This window comes from Penicillium malachiteum (genome assembly GCF_028827825.1).
Source record: "Penicillium malachiteum strain IBT 17515 chromosome Unknown utg000001l:1.0-8184562.0:1.0-8186909.0, whole genome shotgun sequence".
Classification (NCBI taxonomy): domain Eukaryota; kingdom Fungi; phylum Ascomycota; class Eurotiomycetes; order Eurotiales; family Aspergillaceae; genus Penicillium; species Penicillium malachiteum.
In genome coordinates, this window is record NW_026643094.1 from 6972369 (window position 1) to 6995063 (window position 22695).

General features: G+C 45.5%; 4 protein-coding genes across 4 annotated transcripts; 1 reads left to right on the top strand and 3 right to left on the bottom strand.

Annotated features, from left to right (window-relative positions):
* Positions 1-181: 181 nt before the first annotated feature.
* Positions 182-1080, bottom strand: N7483_002581 (uncharacterized protein; the record flags this gene model as incomplete). Its single annotated transcript, XM_057086018.1, has 4 exons — positions 182-471; positions 533-673; positions 727-976; positions 1027-1080. 4 exons carry the CDS (start codon positions 1078-1080, stop codon positions 182-184), a joined length of 735 nt encoding a protein of 244 aa, XP_056952167.1.
* Positions 1081-3099: 2019 nt separating this feature from the next.
* N7483_002582 (uncharacterized protein) lies at positions 3100-4390 on the bottom strand (the record flags this gene model as incomplete). Its single annotated transcript, XM_057086019.1, has 2 exons — positions 3100-3942; positions 3998-4390. 2 exons carry the CDS (start codon positions 4388-4390, stop codon positions 3100-3102), a joined length of 1236 nt encoding a protein of 411 aa, XP_056952168.1.
* A 3017-nt stretch (positions 4391-7407) lies between these two features.
* Positions 7408-14223, top strand: N7483_002583 (uncharacterized protein; the record flags this gene model as incomplete). The annotated part of the gene is made up of 4 exons (XM_057086020.1): positions 7408-13099; positions 13165-13533; positions 13604-13695; positions 13753-14223. The coding sequence occupies 4 exons, from the start codon at positions 7408-7410 to the stop codon at positions 14221-14223; spliced, it is 6624 nt and encodes a 2207-aa protein (XP_056952169.1).
* Positions 14224-18346: 4123 nt separating this feature from the next.
* Positions 18347-19259, bottom strand: N7483_002584 (uncharacterized protein; the record flags this gene model as incomplete). Its single annotated transcript, XM_057086021.1, has 3 exons — positions 18347-18524; positions 18583-19120; positions 19181-19259. 3 exons carry the CDS (start codon positions 19257-19259, stop codon positions 18347-18349), a joined length of 795 nt encoding a protein of 264 aa, XP_056952170.1.
* Between the last annotated feature and the right edge of the window lie 3436 nt (positions 19260-22695).

Sequence of the window (22695 nt, forward strand, 5' to 3'; positions counted from 1 at the left end):
CTTCTGTGACCTAGTCGATCTCAGAACGAAGTTCAGCCAGGGATTTGGGGTGTCGCACGAGAAGGAAGAAAGCCCATGATATGAGACATGCTGTCGTATCCCTTCCTGCGATTAGAACATTGACCAGTTGATCCCTCACTAAGAAATCTTGCAAGTCCTTGTACAGCTCGATAATAAATGGTTACTTTCTTGATGCCGCTTCTTCGCCATTTTCTGCCATTTCATCCAGGGCAAGCTGTACAAAACGAGTCGCATATTTCTTAACAACAGCACAAGCTGCGCGGAACTTAGTCGGCTTCCATATCCATTGCAAATCTGCCAGACGAATTCTAAGTGCGCTGACCGAGCTGGCATAGTCAAATGCATTCTCAAACAAATCTGTCTCTTCTACGGGCAAGGCAGATACAGGCCCTCCGAATAGGAGTGCCGTTGTTGTGGCTAGAGTAAATCGGAAAAAGAAAGGCTGCAGGTCTATCAAACCTCCAGTGACGCGCAGTCTGGAGATAAGATCCTCCACATGTGCGTCAAATACCTTGCAATCTTGGCGAGCAATTCGAGAAAATTGACGACGAAGCAATTCTCTTGAGTGCCTCCATGGCCTTCCATCTTGAGTAAAAAATACCTTCGCCCAGTAATGGCATCAGTCCAGGTCGCCTAGAGCCAAGACACCAGTCTAAAAAGATAACAATTGTGATCAGGCAAGGGGAGGATTCGGCGGTAACTTACCTTCAAAGTTTGTTGATAGTATCGACTCCACATTTTTTGGGTCGGCAGTGAGATAGCCTTGTTTCCCGAATAGTTTGAACGTCATGTTAGGTCCAATTTTGTCAAAGTACTGCGATTGAAACATGAGTATACGCTGGTCTGGTAGCACGTCGTATTGTCGTTTAAGAATGTCGAGGGCCCATGGCCAGTTGTATGGTATCCAGGTCTCCATTGGCAGACAGCCATGCTTGATACCAAGATCCTTGTCGTGCTGATAATGTCAGCGACGTGGAAGCACGGAAAGTTGAAAATTCGACTCACGGCAAGCCTACGTCGGCTTTTGAATAGGCAATATAGCAAGAAGCCGAGAGCCATGATCGTGCACAACAGCGGTAGGTCGGCTTCGAGTACTTTGCTTCCAGAGATGCGCTGAAGAAATCGCACTAGATCCATCTCCAATATGAGGTGGACTTTTCCGGTGGATATAGAGGAATGGGTGTGAGCAGGTATTTGAGAAGATAAAAAACCCTAGAAAAGTGTGCGGGCTACTGGAAGATGTGAGAATTGATTGAAATCGCGATATAAGATTGATGAAGGAGTCAATTTATCTTCATACTTGATGACAAAAAAGCCTTTCGGTTTTTAAAGGCTTCTGTAGCAGTTACTTCACCAGCGGCAGCGACCTTCAATCTACTCGTTCTATCAATATTTGGAAAAAGTCAACATCATAGTCGATGTGCGAAACTCCTCATCCATCACGATACCGATCGTTAGTTGGTCAACAAATATCAACGATTCACGAATTTCTCTTCATCCATATCATCATTAAAACTTCCAGCCGCTTGTTAGCTCTGTTTTCATCAAATTCACCGTCAAGCCGTTAATTTAGTTGCTGTATAAGCTTGTCAGTTCAACTGGGGGCTGGCTACCACACCAGACGCGGAGTCAGTTCGTGGAAGAATGAATAGCCTGTATTTTTTGAGTTGTGGACCAAAATTGTGCAATCTGGGTTTGATCATTACTTTCTATGGCTGAGAACGGATACAATAATTTGTTAGACACTGTGATCACATACTACTACTGACATGTACTTCATGTAGGATTGTGAAGAGCTGAAGTTTCTCCTGGACAGAGTCACTAGCACCTTATGTTCGATCTATAGCCACAAAGCCCGTCCATTTTGTGAACATGATCCACGCTCCATTTTTAGTCGACCAGTAGATGATGAAATTTCCAATTTCCAGGAACGTCTCGCTTGGCTGACTGAGCGCAAAGTCTGGCTTTCGAAAATCAGACGGCATACAGTACCCTTAGTAATCGATATCATGAGGACTGCGAATATGAGCGCACTATGAGATCAATTCAAGAAGAACAATTCGTAAGTATATCTCTACCACAGCACTCGTTTAACCCTGACCAGTCTTCATGATTTACGACAGTACATCATTGTTCATCCACCACAGCTACAGTACCGCGGCCCTTCTTACAACCAGTGCCGGTCGGGACTGGCGCGACCTGGGGCCACTAGAAACCGTTCCTATAATTACGTGTATATCGTTGCAAGCGGCGGCCTGTGTCAATTACATGAAACATATATTAGCTCTATCCGTAAAAGATTATCTGTTCCATTAATAACCAAGTAAATTTATATGGAGTGTCAGGTGCAGTGTATTTATGCAGAGAACGGAAACGAATTCTGATACGTGGAATAAGATCAATTCACCGCGCCACCGAGACTCGTAATTTGATAAGCTGAATTCAATTGGCTTCCCTGGTACTCTATCTTCTACACCCAACGATGGGAAATGGGAGGTTGCGGTTGAGAAATGAGGTGAATAGTGTTGCCCGGGTTTATCAGGAAAATCTATAAACCTGCATTTAGTCTCCCTTGCATCTGTGGATTTTCAAAGCGCCAAACATCCTTTCGCCGACATGAACTCTGACAAGAAACAATACGTGGACGACTCTCAGCTTGCGGACTTTCCTAAAGAAGCTTTTCAAACTCTCAAAATGATCCTGCTTTCTGGACAGCGATAAAAGTCGATCAACGCTCGTTCTAGCTCGTTACTCCAAACAAATTTTGCAGTTCGCTTTGCGAAGCCAAGGTGACAGGTCCACCCTGGATGTGAATATACGAAACAGCTCCTATTCACATATAGGCAATCTGTTACGTGGTCACGAATTCAGACTTCCTACCGCCTCGTGATCAGAAGGCACAAACATGAAGTGGCTTGAGTAAGGCTTAGCCATGGGTTGAGGAACGTCATGTGCAGATGCCAGCCGAGCTAGATATGTGATTTTGCTTGCTCTTCTCATTCCGAACCCGATAGACTTGACGTGTGTTGCTTAAGGCTGGCTCAAGGGCACGAGGACGTTTCAGCCACTTCATGTCCTCTAAATCAATGACAACCAAATGGCGGCCCGCATTATCCCATAACATATTGCACCACTCACTATCACCGTGAATGATTCCGTGCGACTGTAGCACAGCAAGAACTTTCTTGCGCTCCAGGTCGAAAAGGTGGAATTTTCATCGTTGATGACATGCTGAAGTCGTATTCCAGACCAACCTAAGATCATCATGTGCGCCATTATCTCACCGTGGTACCAATATGCGATGCGTGGTTTGAAAGCACCCAGGCAGACGGGAATCTGTTGGCCTTGTAGGCTTCGGAGGTGGACATAGTTTTCCACCTCTGCTTGGAGGCGACGCTGCTTCTCTGCCGTGGTGGCTTTGATAACCACCGTGTATCCATGTGTTAGAAGGGTTGCCTTCACAAGGTAACCCGTTCGGCCGCGCACGTGTAGTTGTTCAAATCCCTCATTTCGATTCTGCACGAGCTGACGATGAATCCTGCGGGTGAACTCTGCCGAGTCTATCGAATGCCTGTGACTGCTAGAATGTTGCAAATGCCTTTGTAAATTTGGGCATTCTTTATCCAGAAGATCTCGATTGGCTATGCCGCGTATGCAGTTCATGGTGCAGTACGCTCGTATAACCCGGTTGTTTTTTGGAGAATCCTGTCCTGCCTCCGTCCCACTATGTCTACGGCCGCTCTGCTTTTTGTTACTCCTGCGGCTCAATTTTTGGTATCTCGCCTGGCTGCGCGCTGCCGCTGTAGTAGATGGGGAGTGAGGTTCTTCCTCACTGCCACTCCCTTCCGCAGACGAGTGCTTCGGAGTCGTAATATCTGTTTGACAGCGAGCGCGGGACCGTGTATTGTGTTTTTTTTGGTTCTAATTTCCAGTGCGAGGGCCGATAAATTGAGGTCGGCGGGCCTCGGCTTCGCACGGTTTCGGGGATCTCCCGCAAGACGTCCAAATATTCGACTTCCCAAGTAGTAAGCTGTTCACGCGCTGTATCGTGCCACTCTTGAGATGGAGGCTCGGTGGTCAACACCTGAAGAGTGAAGGCAAGTACCTGGCGGATAGCCGTCCGGTGGAGACGGCACTGATCGTTCCCCTGCACGTCTTGATTCGGCACACATAAGTAATATTGAATAACAGTAGGATCCTCTGGAATATGGAGAAAAACAAAAGCCTCTCCTGTGCAGATGTAGCCGTCTTGAAGTCCACTGTCAATCATGTATGAGAAGATCTGAGTGACCACGGCGGAGACCAGGCGGGTGGCATAATACTCAAACGTATCGCCTTCCTGATCAATGACATCGCGAGCAAGGTCCATCTCATGCAGGCCCGCCACCAATTCTGGGATTGTCAACATCTGCCTGGAGAGCACTTTGGATAATATCAACTTTGGTTTTCTCTTTCTCATGAATTGTGTACCTACTCAACAATGAGAGAAGTACATTTATATTTCGCTCCAAGATAAAATGGGTTGATGGCTGGTATGGTAGCCATAATAGAGCAGAACAAATCCGGCAAAGTGATTGAATATTCTTTTGCATTGGAATCACAACGCCCGGCTTTCAGGCTCATAGATAGGCTTGGATCCCTCTGTGAAGGCTCAGGTAGTGATAGTTTCTCCAGTAACTGCCCAGTGACGGAATTATGGTAAAAAGTCATTTTAGCGAGGTAAAAAGTTTTCAAACTCTCGCTCTTCAAAGCAGTTCTTGGTATCTCTTTCGATAATGATCTTGTTGCAAATTGACGGGACTACAGAGGGGGCTCCGCTCCTTTTTAAGGCACGCGACAAAGCTAATGAACGTGATCGACTTTTAGCTTTCATATCTTTGAAGACATTATTCTCTTTATGCCTTATTGCATCTCAATAGCAATATAAGAAGGTTTGAGCATATGCAGTTGACCAATTTGGACATTATAGTTTGCCTTCTCTTCACAGGGGTAATTCCATCGTATTACAGTGGAATTCGGGTAAAGTCTTTAAGGGTGAAAAAGTGAGTCAAGATAGGATAAAATGTTGGTTATAGGATTTTGAGGTATTGACTGGTATTGAGTATCTGACCAATAGCAAGGGGCCCGTCTCAAGATATTGTGTGAAGATTGATCCCCCTGAGAATATTGACCTTACCTGGGTTACTCAGCTCTGTGAGCTTCACCTTGTAGGCCATGTGCCTTAGTGCTCTAGCGACCGGTGGTTGCTAAATACTATATAGGGCACCAAAGGATTAAAGGTTTTTTCCTATACAAAAACGTGCCAAGACTTTTGCGGTCGACTAGACTATAAGCACCCCAGTAGGATTGAAGCTCACCCTAAATATAATAATATAGATTATGATTACCCTTACAGGTTAGGATGTGAAAGAAACTCCGGTCTAAAGCTAGGTCTATAGTACTCAATCCTTACCTCTACTTGTTATAATTACTGACTTGTTACCTAGGAAACCTTAGTCCCTTAAAGCGAAACAAAGCTCAATGACCCCGTACCAACGACGCCACTAATGCACGTGGCTGCATCGGTTCGAGTGTTTCCGGTAGTAGTCACCTTTACATTTCCATGTTGCACAAGAAAGCTCACCGCAGAAAGTCCAAGGAGAATTCTGCCGATCGGTATATGCTAAGGTATGATTTGAAGTTGTTCACCGGTCGCGTAGATCCTGCCTGCACTGGCCACGGGGTGACGACATCATTGATGTGGTAGGCCAAGACACCATTTAATTCCTCAAACTTCAGGTTTTGCATATAGCCATTTGATGCAGATCCCCTTTCGCCATTGCTCAAATATATGATTCTACCCTCTCCTAATTGCTTGATCGCCCGAGCTACAAATAAGACATACTACTAATTGGGTATAAACTAAAATCTCGAACAACATGATTATTTTTATCATTTCTCTTTTTACCACTTTCGTGACCTCGTATTTCTTCGTTCAAAAGGGCTCATATTTCGATGACTACGAAGATATACTCCAAGATGTTCTTCCAACTACAAAAAGGTTGGTTTTGACTGTTTCATTGTCATTGTCTAGAACTCAGTTATAACCGCCCGAATTTTAGGAGACCACGAAAGATTAGTCAAATCTTTTGATGAAAATTTCAGTCGATCTGGAAGCGATTTTGAAATAGCTTTGTTAGAACCCGACAGAGATTATTTTGCTTCGCACCTGGTTTACAATTTTTTGGGCTAGGCTTGTTCATCGTTCACCTAATCTCTTTTAGTATTTATATGGCGTGTTGCAAAACAACCAAAGCCACCAAATATGTATGCTTGCTTATCTTGAGGTGTATTGATAGGAGGTTGTCCCCTTGAAGAGTTTCCGCGGTGGCGCGCGTTATTAGCTGTTTCATGATGTATGGAATCTAGGGAATAGAAATTTAGTGGGCAGTCCAAAGGATGGGCAGTCCAAAGGAGGTACTAAACTTATGAATTTCCATTGTAAGCGTTGTGGGGATTCTAAATATATCCGTAAACAAAAAGTAGCACCAAAAAGGATATAGTTCAGACCCGGCCGCATAATATGCGCAGACATCATGCCTGTCTCCAAATATAACAGAATACCCTGGGCATTCTCACCAAGAGGGAAAAATACGGTGCTTTCATCATCGTTCACTGCTCTGTAGTCAATGAGCGACCAAGCTCCGACTAAGCTGTCGGCGTGGCATTTCAATCCGTTCATTTTCACTCAAAAAATCTCAACGGATCCCAAAAAACAGAATTTGGAGAGGATTTAAGGGAGCAGGTCAGAAAAAGTAAGATCTAGCGTTTTCTTGGTCCGAACGGTTTTTATATTTTATATTCAAGGCAATTCTAACTCTCTCCGGAGACGGCGCCGCAGGAGGACTTATCAGGACCTAGTGCGCGTTTTGCATCTTCAAATCACGTCACTAATACTCCTTTTTTATACTATACTTCAACCTCGCCGCTAAATAAATGCACGCGCCATAGCATCGGTCCTGGTGCGTCATGCATCTCGCTGAAACAGGTAACTCGTGACGCCAGGCACCACTATGAACCGAAAATGGATACGCATTGAACAAGCGAGTGGCGATAGGGCCTGGCGCATCATGCCTCTCGCAGAAACAGGTAACTTGATGACGCCAGGACCGAAAATCGGCCACTTACTTGTCATATACTCTGAAAATCATGGCTGAACTATTAGGTAGCATTGTAATCAATGAGCTTACCTTGGGAGCTTCTGCAGACAAGTGTAGCAAATCGAAATTTTCGTGTATAAATTCACAGAGCCCGCCTTTTCAATTTGGGTCATATGATTTCCCCTGGAGTCAATTACAGTCACTTGGGCACACTTGTCATCTTTGGCGTAAGAAAGTCAATTCAGCCATGGAAGTCTACCCCGAAAACACAATCGCAGTTGTTGGAATGGCCTGCCGCTTTCCAGGAGCCAACTCGGTGGATGAATTTTGGGATATCTTGAAAACTGGCAAGTCACTCGATCAGGTCTTGCCAGACGAAAGAATTCCCCTGGCAGGTCACTGGCGAAATCCTGCTGGTATGACGCTCAGAGGCAATTTCATAGACAATGTTGATGCCTTCGATCATAAATTCTTCAAGATCACCAGCCGCGAAGCCGCTTCAATGGATCCTCAGCAGCGGCTACTGTTAGAGGTTGCCTACCAAGCGCTGGAGTCGTCTGGGTATTTTGGCCACTCGGACTGGGACCCGCACGTTGGCTGCTATATTGGGGGCTTTTCGTCTGATTATAACGACAACATCGCGAGCCAATCAGTCAATGCCTACTCTGCACTGGGATCCTTGAAGGGGTTTCAGAGTGGTAGAGTCAGCCATTACTTTCAATGGACTGGCCCCTCTATCATGTATGACACGGTTTGCTCATCCTCTGGCGTAGCCATTGATGCGGCGTGCAAGGCCATTATAGCAGGGGACTGCTCTAGCGCCATTGCCGGCGGCGTCTCTGTCTTCACCAGTCCGTTCTTATTTCAGAACTTGGCGGGTGCGTCATTCTTAAGTCCTGATGGCAAGATCAAGCCTTTCGATATCAAGGCCGATGGCTACTCACGTGGTGAGGGGGTGGGGATTGTTGTGTTGAAGCCTCTTTCCGCTGCCATCCGGGCGGGAGATCCAATGCTTGGGATTATTCGTTCTTCGATAGTACGCCAAAGCAGGTCTCCCCATATTACCGTCCCCCACTCCGAATCGCAAGCCATCCTGTACCGCCAGGTATTAGATCGTGCTCAAATAAATCCTGACAGAGTGACCTATATCGAGGCGCATGGAACGGGGACACGCATCGGGGACACCCCCGAATATGAAGGGATCAAAGACGTCTTTGGTGGCAAAGCCCGCCAAGATATGCTGTACTTTTCATCTCTGAAAGGCAACATCGGTCATGCGGAAGGGGCATCTGGTGTTGCATCTTTGATCAAAACACTTCTAATGATCCAACATTCCGAAATTCCACCACAGGCTAATTTCGACACCCTGAATCCCAGAATAAACCTGATCGGAGAGAGGATAGCGATTCCCTTAACCCTTCAGTCGTGGAAATCGGAACCCCGTGTTGCATTGGTAAACAACTTTGGTGCGGCTGGTAGCATAGCTGCGATGATCGTTCAGGAGCCCCCGCCTCTAGAAACGTCATTTTCATCTTCTCAATGTGTGAGGTTTCCGGTTTGTCTAGCCGCAAACACTCAACAAAGCCTTGAGAATTATTGTCGTCGGCTTCAGAGCTATATTGACAAAACTATAACTCCTACCCCACAATCGCTACTAGCAGACTTGTGCTTCACTATTTCCCGCAGAGCAAATTCGGCTTTGGCCATCAGGAGCTCATTCTCGGTCTCCAACATACAAGAGCTTTCATCCCAACTACGACTGGTTCCCTCCGTTGCCAGAACGTCCAACGGAAAACTGAGCGACATGTCCCCCAAGCCAGTTGTTCTTATTTTCAGTGGCCAGGCATTTCGTCGGATTCGTATCCCAGTCGATATTTACCGGTCCTCCTCTGTGTTTGCCTCTCACCTGGATGAGTGTAATGAAACGCTCGTCGGTCTAGGGATCCCAAGTGTTGCCCCTCAAATCTTCCAAGATCACGAGTGCAAAGATGCAACGACTCTACAGACGATCCAATTTGTAACTCAGTACTCGTGCGCGCGGACATGGATCGATTGTGGTCTTAAAGTGGATTGCCTACTAGGACACTCTTTGGGGCAGCTGGTTGCCTTGGTGGTATCGGGGTGTTTGTCTTTAGCAGATGGACTGCGGTATGTCTGCGGCCGTGCATCCTTGATCGATAATAAATGGGGGAAAGAAAAGGGACTCATGACAACTATCAGTGGCAACGTCGATATAGTGCAGTCAGTAATATCTCGTGTGAATGAGCTGAAACCACGTCATCAGCTTGAGATTGCCTGTCACAATGGTCCAAATAGTCACGTGCTTGTCGGAAGTGCCGAGGAAACGCAAGCGCTGGAGAAAATACTAAACGAGGAATTCCGACAGATTAATTACAAAAGACTTGATGTGACACATGGCTTTCACTCGAAGTTGACGGAACCAATTTTGAAAGATTTGCGCATGCTCACTATGAGTCTCACGTTCAACAATCAATCAATTCCGGTTGAAATGTGCTCGGAGACTCCAACGCAAGACATCCCTACCGCGGCATCTTTGGTCGAACATACAAGGCAGCCTGTATACTTCAGGCATGCTGTTCAAAGAATAGAGAACAGACTCGGATCTTGCACTTGGATGGAAGCGGGTGCTGGGTCGAGTGTCATCCACATGCTCCAATCCGCATCAAATCAGAGAAAAGAGCATGCCCATGATTTTCATCCTGTCAAATTTGATGAGGAATCCGAATATTCATTGGCGAATACCATTACGAAACTATGGATGGAGGGTTATGGAGTTTCCTTCTGGCCGTTTAGTCCGTCACGAACGCCAAGTTTTCGAATACTTCAAATTCCCCCCTACCAATTTGACCATCCCCGGCATTGGATTGAATGGAACCATAGAATGATCAGCTCCGACAATCGCACATCCTCACGCTGCAAAGCAATCGAAACAGAAGCTGTCAATATTCTGGTCGAGTTACAAGGGCAGATTGGAAGTACAAAAGAGACAGTATATCTTGTGAACACAAAATGTCCGGAATGGTGTTCTCTCGTGAAAGGTCACCGCGTTCAGGACATTCCAATATGTCCTGCATCACTCTACCTTAACTTGGTCATTCGAGCAATTGGAAGATTTCCTAGACCACCAAAACAGAGCCTGATTCCTCGAGTTGACAAATTTCGGATGCGTACGGCCATGGGAGTATGTCAAAGGAGACAAGTAACCCTTAAGCTGATCAGAAATGAGAAATCTCTCGCATGGGAATTTCTATTCCAGCAAAATGATGATTTTAACAAAAATATCACCACGGCGGAAGGGATAGTGACACTCGTGCCAGAGGAAGGTCTAATAAGCGAGTTTTCACGCGCAGCGCGGCTGTTGGACGTACATCGAAGAGTCAAACAAGCTGAACGTAAAGATCACAACACACTCCACGGGCCACTCGTCTACAATTTACTGTCCCGAGTTGTACAATTGGATCCTGTCTACCATCGCTTGGACAATGTTTCTTTGGATGAAAGAACCGTGCGTGCTGATGTCCTGCCTCAAAAGAAAGACGACGTCATCCCACCCGGAGAAACTTTCAACACGGCCCTTGATGCATGTTTGCAGGCTGCGCCACTTCATTTAAGTTCGTTTCAGGTTTTGAACAAGCCCAACCATACCTTTGTGTGTGTTTCAATTGATAGTGTTCAATTTTCCACGCCGTTTATATCTGGGAACGCAGACCAAACCTGGTCTCTATTTTCTCATCTCAGTACTAGTGAGAAAAACGATTCACACTATGACACCTTTGCTCTTGATCCGAAATCAGGAGTAGTGGCTCTTATCATAAACGAAGTGCGCCTTTCCAGGGTGCCTTCCAGTTTGATATCATCGAACGCATCTCTCAATTCCAGCCAGACAAAAAACCCCCAGACTCAACAAGTCGTGTCCAGGTTAGACTGTAAGAATTCCCAGAACCAGACGGGGGAGAATTTTGAGGCGAGCCAATCACGCTTGCTGCAGTCGAATGATGTTTTAGACCATGAGCTACGAGAGCTCTTGAGCTCAGTGACAGATGTTCCCGCCAAGTCCATTATGGACTCAACACAGCTTTTGGAGTTGGGGGTCGATTCTTTGGGATTGTCCGAAATTTGCGCCAGCGTTCAGGAAGCTTTTTCCACGCCGATCGGCCTTGTGGAGGTACAATCCATCAGATCGTTTGGAGATTTATCTGATCTTTTGAAGTCAAGAAGTATCATTCACCAGAATAAATTTCAGACTCGAAAGTACCACGCTGAACCGCAATATGAGATTGAAAGTGAGGCAACAAGCTTTCCGGAGACCCCGAAGATGGACAGTCTTGTCCAAGTGAAGCAACTACTCAAACAGTATATCGATGTCCCTTCTGTTCTTGATCCCTCAAGCCAACTCAAGAATCTCGGTCTAGACTCCTTGCTCTGCATAGAACTATTCCACGACATCTATGGGCCCAGCATGGCTTTCGAAGCCGAGGAAATAACGCCTCAAACCACACTTCACGAATTGTGTGAGCTCGTATTTGGGAGAACGCAGCGTGCTCAGCAAGCACAAGGACGAGAGAATGAAAAAATCAAATCAAATGACAAATTCGAATCAAATGACAAATACTTAAGCAACACGGTACCTGCCAAAGATCACACAGTCCGTTGGAAGACTCCACCACAGGAACTGTTAGATCAGAGCCAACGCCTTTTCCAAACATTCACAGCTGAGACTGGCTGTCATGGGTTTTGGCACGAAGTTTATCCTGCTCAAGCTCGATTACTTCAGGCTTACGTACTCGAGGCATTTGAGAGAATGAGTGCAGATGTTCGCTCCCTCACGACTGGAGAACGATTGCCAGATATCTCCGTTATATCTAAATACGGTAGATTGAAACAAGTCTTGTTAGACATTCTGAGGGAAGGGGAGCTGATTGACTACGATGGTGCACGCTACATTCGCTCTGATAGAATAATCGACATCCCGACGTCAGGCGAACTCGCTATGCAACTAGCTCAGCAACATCCCAAATTTGCCCTGGAAATCAAGCTTCTGCAGGTGACTGGTCCTCGCCTATCTTCCTTTTTGTTGGGGCAAGAAGAGCCGCTTCAATACCTTTTCGGTAACGCAAAGACAAAAACCCTGCTGGAAGAAGTTTACACGAGCAGTCCTTTGTTCTTGGTCATGAGCAAAATATTGGCATACTATATTGAACGCGCGGGCTCAGCTTTTGAGGCTGGTCGTCCAATTCGAATTCTAGAAATAGGGGCAGGGACCGGCGGGACGACGAGTCACATCATCAAGAGTCTAAGTCAGAAGGACGTACCGTTTCATTACAGTTTCACGGATTTGTCGCCTTCATTGGTGAGTTTAGGCCGGCGCAAGTTCGCAGAGTACTCAAGTTGCATGGAGTTTTCCGTCTTTGATGTCGAACGACCACCTTCGCCTGAAATGACTAGCTCGTTTGATATCGTCATCTCCACACTTTGCATCCACGCCACAAGAGATCTTACCAGGTCTCTCACCCATATCAACCAAGTTCTTCAGCCTCATGGATTTGTTGCTCTCGCAGAATTCACCAAACGAATACCCTGGCTTGATTGCGTTTTCGGGCTGCTAGATGGCTGGTGGCTCTTTGAAGACGGCCGGCGTCATGCGTTGGCCCCTGCTCCATTGTGGCAGAAATCCATGCTAGCAGCGGGATTCCGGCAGGCTATAGCAACTGGTGACCGCAGCCTTGAATCGCAAACTAGCAGAATTGTTCTAGGATTCAAGTCTGAGCATGTATTGAGAACCGCACCTAGGTTTTCACCGAAGCTCACTGATCTTGACAACGAGACGATTTGTTTCGATCGGGCAAGCATACATCTTCGGGCTGATATATATTATCCATCGGATATCTCAGTAATCCCCTCAAGGAGATGGCCAGTGGGTGTGTGCAATACCCCCTTTCTCCCCTAGTGGAGGTCTTGCTTGTACTAACCTAACTCCTTGTAGCTTTGGTTATTCATGGTGGAGGGCATGTTATGTTGTCGCGGAAAGACGTTCCTGCTAGGCAGATTGTTTGGTTACTGGAACATGGTATTCTTCCCATCAGCATCGATTATACGCTATGCCCAGAATTGCCTATCGTTGACGGTGCTCTCTCAGACGTCTGCAAAGCGTTCGTATGGGCACGAAAAGAGCTAGCGACCTTGAGCTTGAAACACTGCAACATCCAGATTGATGCTGAACGAATTGGAATTGTGGGTTGGTCATCCGGTGGCGCTCTTGCTCTCACTCTAGGCTGGACTGCTAGGGCAATAGGTGTGAGACCACCTGACGCAGTTTTGGCCTTCTACTGTCCATGCGATTATGAAGATGAGTGTATGATGAGCACCTGATTTAGCTAACAATGTTTTCAGAAAGTCAAACTGACTATGTGCTCTATTCCTAGTTTGGAAAAGCCCCCAAGCCGCTGCAATCCTGGCCAATGAAACGGAAATGCATTCGAAATACAGGTTGCTAAATGCGGTTGAAGAAAACCCGGTAACAACAACTCCATCTCTTAAAGAGAAACATCTATTGACGATGATGAATGTTTAGATCACATCTTATGTTGCAAAATCTAGGGAGAATTCTCCATTGGCCTGGATACATCCATCTAATCCGCGAGCCTGGATCTATTGGCACATGGTCCGGAACGGGCAGACACTGCCAATTCTTTGGAAAGGATTGCCGACTTCGTCATCAACATCATTGGACAAGATAGAGAGTTTGGAGAATATGGAACAGCCTCGTTCCGAGGACGTGCGGAAGTTCAGCCCTTATGCGCACATGAAAGATGGTCAGTACACGGTACCAACTTTTTTTGTGCATGGAACCTCGGATAGATTTATTCCGTGGCAGCAGTCTAAAAGGGCGTATGATCTGTTGTGTGAACAAGGAGTCCCAACAGGGATCTCGCTACCAGAGGGTGCAGCACACTTATTTGACTTGGAATATGATCCCACAGGAGCCAAATGGCGTGCGTGCGAGGAAGCGTATCTATTCCTGCAAGAGCACCTTCAACAGTGATGATGTTAGAGTACGGGTTCAGGAATCGGGTGACTCCCTTCGGTGACTCCAGCGCTTCCTATTCGGGAAAAAAAAATTCGTATCCTACTACCGTTCAAAGCTGAAGCTATATATACAAAGATGATACCAAGTTGACTTTCAATGAGCTTAGTTCTTTTTATAGACATCCCGGCAGTAATTGCGGCGTTGCTTTGTGCCACAACAGGAGCCAGTACTCGAATATCAGGCAATTAGTTGCGAGTCTGTGGGGGGATTCAGGGATTCAATTCGTCAAAATTTGCGAGCTTCGAATTCGTGCGGAGCGGTAGCAAGAGTGTTGACGTATAACTGGTTTCAAACACTAACGTAATTCACGGGCGAACGGATCACCCCATCAAAAAACGCGTCTCCCGCGCAACCTAACTTCTTCAACTACCCACCATGCCACCCAAACGCCCCCAATCTGCTCAAAATTCAAACGAACAAGAAGGCAGAGTCCTATTAGCCAATTAGGCTATTAAAAATAGCGAGATATCCTCTATCCGCGAAGCCACACGCATATACAATATACCCTATACCACGCTCACGAGAGGCCTTAGCGGGGTTATATTTCGTGGAGATTCACGCGCAAATTCCCATAAATTGACTGAAAACGAAGGTATCTCGCTGAAAGAATTGATATTAGATATGGACACCTGCGGAGCAGCACCACGGCCTAGTATGGTAGCCGATATGGCTAATCTTTTACTATCAAGGCGTGGGGAGACCACTATCCAAAAGGTTGGGGTTAATTGGACTACAACCTTCTTTAAACGACATCCAAACCTATCATCTCGTTATTCGAGGCGCTACAATTACGAACGTGCGAAAAACGAGGATCCAAAGATCATCCAGGCATGGTTTAAGTTAGTTCAAAATACCATACTCCAATATGGTATTACCCCCAGCCGATATATATAACTTCGATGAGACAGGCTTTGCAATGGGCCTTACTGCAACTGCGAAAGTGATTACACGTGCAGAGCACTATGGAAAACGTGCAGTTTTACAGCCTGGAAATCGTGAAAGGGTGACTGTGATTGAATGTATTTGTGCAGCTGGATATGCGCTTCCAGCCTATATTATCTTCAAGCATAAATCCTTGAATTTAGCATAAAGGTCTTCCACCGAACTAAATATTGGATAATAGTCCAAATGGAGGGACTTCTGACGAAATTAGCCTTCGCTGGCTTCAAGTTGCTGATTCCGGACATATCACGCTCACAGGGTGGATATCGGCTTCTTGTTCTTGATGGACATGGTAGCCATTTGACACCCCGATTCGACGAAATTTGTGCTGCCAATAACACTATGATAATCTACATGCCACCACACTAATCGAATGTTTTATAGCCACTTAATGTGGGTTATTTTTCGGTGCTGAAGCGGGCATATGGACGGTATGTAGAATCGAAGACCTGCTTTGGAATTAGCCGTATTGATAAGTTTGACTTTCTTATGGCCTATCCAAGTGCACGCGTGGACACATTCAAGCCTAATACTATCCAAAATAGCTTCCGATCAACTGGACTATCCCCATATAGCCCTACTGAAGTGCTTTCAACGCTTAATATCCACCTAAAGACCCCTACTCCCCCAGGTAGCGCAGGTAGCATTCTTTCGCCCAGGACGCCCCAGAACCTCATACAACTACAAAAACAAGCTTCATCAATAAAAGCGCTTATTGAAAGACGCTGATAAAGTCCACCTACGGCTACAAATCGTGCGCCAAACCAGCTTATTAAGTGCTGAGAATTAGCTATGAACTCAGATATATTTTTAGCGCATGAAAATAGTACTCTCCGGGCAGAAATTGAGAAAAAGAAGCAGAAAACGTCCCGGACGGATAGATGGATATCTAAACAGGTGAAATAAGTGTCGAAGAAGCCTTAAAGGCCTCATAGGCCCCCCCCAGAGGTGGTAAAGCCCGCTATACTACCCCCCAGGGGGAGCACCCGAAGCGCCTTTGCAGCAGCGTACGCGGGCCCTGCGAGGATGTGGAATATGTAGGGCTCCAGGGCACAGGACAGAGACGTGTCCAGATAGGCCTAAATAGATTCATTTATTAATATACTGGCCTTTTTGAGATTCGAAAATTAACAGTTATTTTAGGTGACCCACTCGCTTGTCTAATCTACTCGTTTGTGAAATACGTTTACTCACGTACTCGGTAAGCGAGCTGATCATTCAAACGAACCGATCACCCCAAAATACATACTAAATGTGGTCAATCATAACTCAATTCTCAACAACCACAAGTTAGAATAGATTCTCGTGAGAGTATGGTATTTGAAATATATTTTCGAATGAACTCCAGAACTTTAAGAGAATAATAATCCAAAGATATAGATATACATATTTGAAGGAAATCAATGAAAAATATGCAGTATTCTTGGTAATCCTGATGAATGCTCATTTAAAGAGCCTCAAAGTTCAAGTTTGGTTAAAAATATGATTGATAGCTCGCTCCTATAAGCTTTTAACAAATCTGATAGGTTGTGGTTGAGACACAACGTTGATAACATATCAGTTTAATATGTGATTTGGGGTGATCGGCTCGCTTACCGATTACGTTAACATGTTTCACTACGGAATGGCGCACGCGGGCGAGTGGCGCACCCCCAAACACTATAGTGAATGTTTACTACCATTGATTGGCGCATAAGATCACCGACACCAGGTCTCTGAAACATAATTCAGGTCGAAAAGCACGTACCAATGGGGTGGGTCACGTATTGTACTCTTCTGGTTCTCTCTAGTTTGTCACCACCGCAATTTCTGTGGATGGTCAGACATGCAACATGTAATCCAACCTAATCGGTGGCGAAAGTTATGTTTACTACCCAGACAAAATCTCAGCCTTGTTTCTGCTCACCGATGTGTTGTCACTGTGTAACACCAGAATCTTTGGAGGGTTTCAGGTCACGGACCCTTGAGAAGGGCCAGTGTGAGCGTTACATTTATGCACTTCCGAGGTTCGAATTATGTTTGCTTGCAGCGAGCTACAGATAAGACATTTTTATAGGTACCTGAGCTTCCAATTCGGGGTCTTATCAATACGATAAATCTCAGGCATCTGGGGTGATACAACATGGAACCTTAGTCAGCTCGGACTTCATTTCCTTATCAAGGCTCACACCGCCAAAATCTGTGTATCTTGGCCCACTCTTCTTTTACCCAGACACTCAGATAACTAAGTAGAACTACGTGTCGCCGAGGTTCTTAAGCTCCTGCAGAACATCAATATCAAGACTGTCAATGTGATATAAAGTACGACATTGCTAGTCCCGGTGAGATGCAACCATTGACGGTTTCCTAATTTACTCAGATAGAATGAATCCATCAATGGCCGCCAAGATCCAAGACAAGCTTGTAAATTCCGCCGAAGTGAAAGTGGTCACCAAATTTTAACATACTCACCTGGGGGCTTCGAAGCATACTTTCGCTTCGCTCAATACCAAAATTTGTTTGTTACGAAAAGGGTGTGGAGAAATGACCAGAGGGATCAATTCACCAGTGATGGAATGAGCAGTGAAATAGATCATGGTATAGACCTTGGCGGGAACGTGGATTTACTCATGATAAACAAACAGGCGATGTTGGTCTACAAACTGCACAAAAGAAACCGCAACCGTTGATGACGGTCAACTGAGGGGTGGGACCATTATCTAGCGCTTGCTTATCGTGTTATCAGTCTCATCACCATTTAATCATTAAGGTAGGGATGATGATGATGATGAAAGACAATATATGCGCCCAAGTTACACATGCAGGACGAGTTTGTCTGCAAATATGTTTAAACTATTCCAAGGCCAGATAAATTAGTGAATTGGATGGCCAGTAAGCCATCTCCGCCGTGACTTTGAGATATTTGATACTGTGTAAACTGCTCCCAAGAAGGCATTGGTGGGCTTCTTCATTATGAGTCGAGCGCTTATCCTTTCTTCGATCACCACCTTGACTTGAAAGGCAGGTAGCCCGTACGAACTTGTAATAGTTCATCTTTATATGTATATCCATATTATCATTGCCGTTTTAAAGTATGAGAGATCCATTCTATCCTAACTTTGATTCGAATTTGTGGCTGGCCCCTCTCACTAAAATCTTAGTCTATGAAGGAGCTATATTTTTCCGGGACATATTCATCCTGTACCTGTACAGGCTTCTCTAGCCCACTGGCCTTTGAAGTTGCCATTAATTCCTCCAACTCGGCAAATCCAATCCTCAGAATTATCGATACTAAAGCTTTCGTGCGTATTGAGATGTTGACCGATGACTCCGGACTATTTCATCAAGTCACAAAATGCTTATGAGAAAGCCTAGATGATTCGGTCTACTCACTTTCTCAAGGATCGTGATTTTTGCGTCACCCACTCATTGAGTCTCGCGACATAGGCAGCTGCGAGAACAAATACCAATGACGCTCCAGGGACTCGGCTTTCATGGACACTTAGTGTTGCGGCAAGTGGAATGGAGATCCTGTATATAGCACCATAGAAGAGATTTCGGATATATGGAGCGTAGGTGAAAAAGAAGATCGCGAACCGGGCATAGATAAAGCTATCCAGAGAGGTTATAGAGACTCTGTGCAGGCTGGGTAAACAGAAGAGGTAAGAAAGGAGCGTGATAAATAGACGCAGAAGAGCAGCGGCCTGATAAGGAGGGCGGGTGGTGAGAGGGTCTCCTCGACGGAGTGTCTTCACAAGCTCAAAGCTCGTCCAAGACCAAATGAAACAAGACAATACACTGATATAATCAGGCAGAATGTCAGAATGGCCTTGTAATGTTTCAGAGATTCGGTAACGAAGTGCCTCTGTCAGACCAGTAAAGATATGAACATAGAGGTAGATGCTCTTTTTGTGAAATTTCCGATGATAAACTGGAACATGATGTCAAGTGTGATATATAAAAATGGACATAAAACCAAGTAGCAACAGACTAAGATGTAAAAGGCCCTCTGCCCCTGGGGGCCTAGGCACGTTTAACACGGAACTGTAGAATTGAATCGCGATATTCATGATGGGAATTTCATGCCTCAAAGAATGAAGAATAAGACTTTATGTTTGAAGAACATATGAAATTAGCAATAACGGAGAGAAAGCGACTCTTATACCGATTTCCTTGATTTTATCCAATCACCGACAATCATTAGCAACGCCATGTTGATCGAGATTGATCATCCAGATCGAGGAACGAAGTCAAGCAAGCCACGCAATCTAGTCATGTTCTCTCTGCAGATGACTGGAAGGGGAAATTCAATGGAGTCATAGTTCTGACCATGTCACACGAAAAAATAGGAAATGATTGAGGGCTGAGAGTTTCTTTAACGCCTGAACGCCCGATATGAAAATTCCAATATTTGACGTTATGTAAATTTTTATATCCGATTGAAAGCCATCGCTGTACTTTTTATTATCAAATGGGGGTTCTTATTTACTTGCATGCTGACGTAGAGAAATTCCCGTCCCAGTTCATAGCTGTCTCCTTCCGACTAAGTGCTTACCTCTCGTCGTTCTTTACTCACCGAGTAGAGTGGTAACAACCCAGAAAGGATTTTGCAGCTATTAGTGGGCAAGTCAGAGCTATGCTGGATTTATCGCAAAATGAAAGCGACACGATCCACATATTTTATGTAGCTAGGTGCATTGTTTCAGGTGGCAATGCTCTCTCCGGCAGATGCCGAGGGCGAAGATGGGCAGGTAGTGCTGGCGAAACTCTTCGAGGGCGTCTGAGGGTTGTCCAGGTCGCATGTTGAGGCGTGACCGATGTGATCACACGTCCTTGTCTGGGAATAGTGGCTGCGTAAATATGCCCGATTTAGGTCCAGCGAGTGTGGTCTCTGCACGTTAGTGTTTCACAATAGCGATAATCAGACCCAGCCGAGCAGCTCATTTAACGAGATCCAGTTGGCTAGGATTTCGGAAACTTGAGTCATAGATCCCATGATCCTAGTTCTGTGAGTCTTATTTCGTAACGATTGCCCATCCCAAGACATTGTCTTTTGTAGATCAAGGTCCATTAAAGGTGAGCTTTAACAGTCTTGGGGTCTTACAGCCACCATTCAAACATGGTTCAAAAGTTGATGATTTTAATGAGGTTGCCAGGAGCATCGCGATTTGCAGTACGAACTTCTATCCAATTAATTTTGGAAGTGGTTTGCAAGAATGGTGCATGTGGCGGTCAGAAGCAGGATGGTTTGTGTAACGTGTTGCTAGCTTAACAACTGCGTCTTGATTCAAACCTAAATCTTGATAAAACCTTGCTCCGTGTATTGACGAAGATCCTTGTCTAACTCGAAGTGGAGATATTAGATGTAATCACTGAGAACCGCCATTATTTGTGGTAAAGATATCGCCATCTCATGTGCCGCTTAATTGGGCACTCATGCGCCGTACAGAAAGTGCGGATCTCATGTGATTATGGAGCGTGAGAAAAGCAGTCGAAGTAGATGCATCAGTCCAATCTGTATTCCAGAGCTCGCCAGAACCAAACCTTATGCTTTTATAAGCCTCCTTATTTATTTTCCAAAAAAGGAAATTTAGCCCCATTCCCATGATGCCGGATGTGTTTCCTGGGATTTGGGCGCCTATCCTGCATGATGTTGAAATAATTCCGGCTCGGCCTTTAACAACATTCCGATTACGAGACAGAACGCTCCAATGAGATCGGCTTCTTGAGTCGGACTAGCTCGGAAGCTGCGCAATGGCCTCAGATGATGTCAACGGGCGCTTACTCTTGATTGGAGGAAGTGGATGGTGGGAAACTTTGGTGGCAGAACAATTCGTGAGATCTTCGGTGGGACTGATAACGAGTCTGTGCAACATTACTTACCAAAGGCAAGAAAAGTAGGATTCATAAAGGAGCATCAGGATAGCATATAATCAGAGCATTTCCAGCGCAGTTACCTTGAAGTTTCTTTTGGTATTTTAGTTGTTATATATGAATGACTTTCACGATGGTGCAAGGCCAAGCAAAAGTATGAGCCCAGTTACATAGAGACAAGACGCAGATGAGATCTAAACTGAACCACTTTATAGGAAAAAGTGGGCACTTCAGAACCAACGCTGAACGTTCTCAAGGACGCAATACCCTTGGCCTGTTTCCAACCTTCACTTTTTATATCGATGTTGTACCTTTTACGCGACATAGCGTATTGCACTATTCTGATATACTGTGCTTCTCAAATCGACAACCTCCCTTGGTTGTGGGTTCAATATTTAGCCTGGATGTGCTATGCATTTTGCCAGGGCTGCGTGGGCGTCGGCTTGTGGATTCTGGCCCATGAATGTGGCCACGGTGCATTCTCTCTATATCCATGGGTCAATGATGTTATAGGCTATATTCTCCACTCGGCCCTTCTCGTGCCGTACTTCTCCTGGAAAATTACGCATGCTCGCCACCATCGTTACACAGGGCACATGGGAAAGGATACTGCTTTTGTACCCTTCACGAAAGAAGAGTTTGAGTATTCGTACCCTGGCCGGTTTCGCACAATAACCGAGTCTTTGGAGGATGCACCTGCCATGGTACTAGCTGAATTATTCATACACCAGCTATTTGGTTGGCCGATGTATCTTCTTTTCAATGTCAGTGCCGGAGTGGACAGTCTTCCTGCCCAAAATGCCAGATCCTCAAGTAGCAAGAGCCATTTCGACCCATTTGGGGCCTTGTTTACTCCATATCAGATGTTCTATGTCCTGCTTTCTGATATATGCTTGATGGGGTCCGGGTATATCCTGGTAAGCTTTTGTATGAAATTTGGCGCACAGAAGATTTTCTTCTGGTACTTTCTTCCGTACCTCTGGGTCAATCATTGGATCGGTAAGCAACTCCAATCGAAATACGTTCCAGCCAGTTCTTGGGGCTCTCTACTCCTGTCAAATCAAGCGGGACTTACCAGCCTCCTTAGTTGCTATTACATACCTTCACCATACTCATCCCTCTCTACCGCATTATGGAGATAAAGGATGGACCTTTATGAAGGGGTCTTTGTCCACCATTGATCGCACAATGGGCTTTCTTGGTCGCCATTTATTTCACGACATTATCGACTTTCATGTTGTCCACCATCTTTTCCCAAAGATTCCGTTTTATCGTGCGGAGGAAGCAACTCGGGCAATTCAGTCGCTGCTTGGATTGCACTATCATGAGGAAAAGGAGAGCTCTTTCATTTGGTCTTTATACACCACATTCCGCTTCTGCAAATTTGTGTCGAGGGGGCGTCATGCCTCAGACGACAGGCTGGACGTTTTCGAATGGAATTCTTCACAAAATGAACCACGTTCGGTAGATGGACCTACAGGATGGAGCGCACAGAGCCGAGGAAGCAAGGTAGGGTTGTAATAAACGCTAGGATTATGTGTGTTGTAATATGAGGCTGGTGCAGATCAGGAACCAAGCCGAACCATCGGAATTAATCCCGAAGTATGTATACGAAGAGTCAAGTTGATTTCC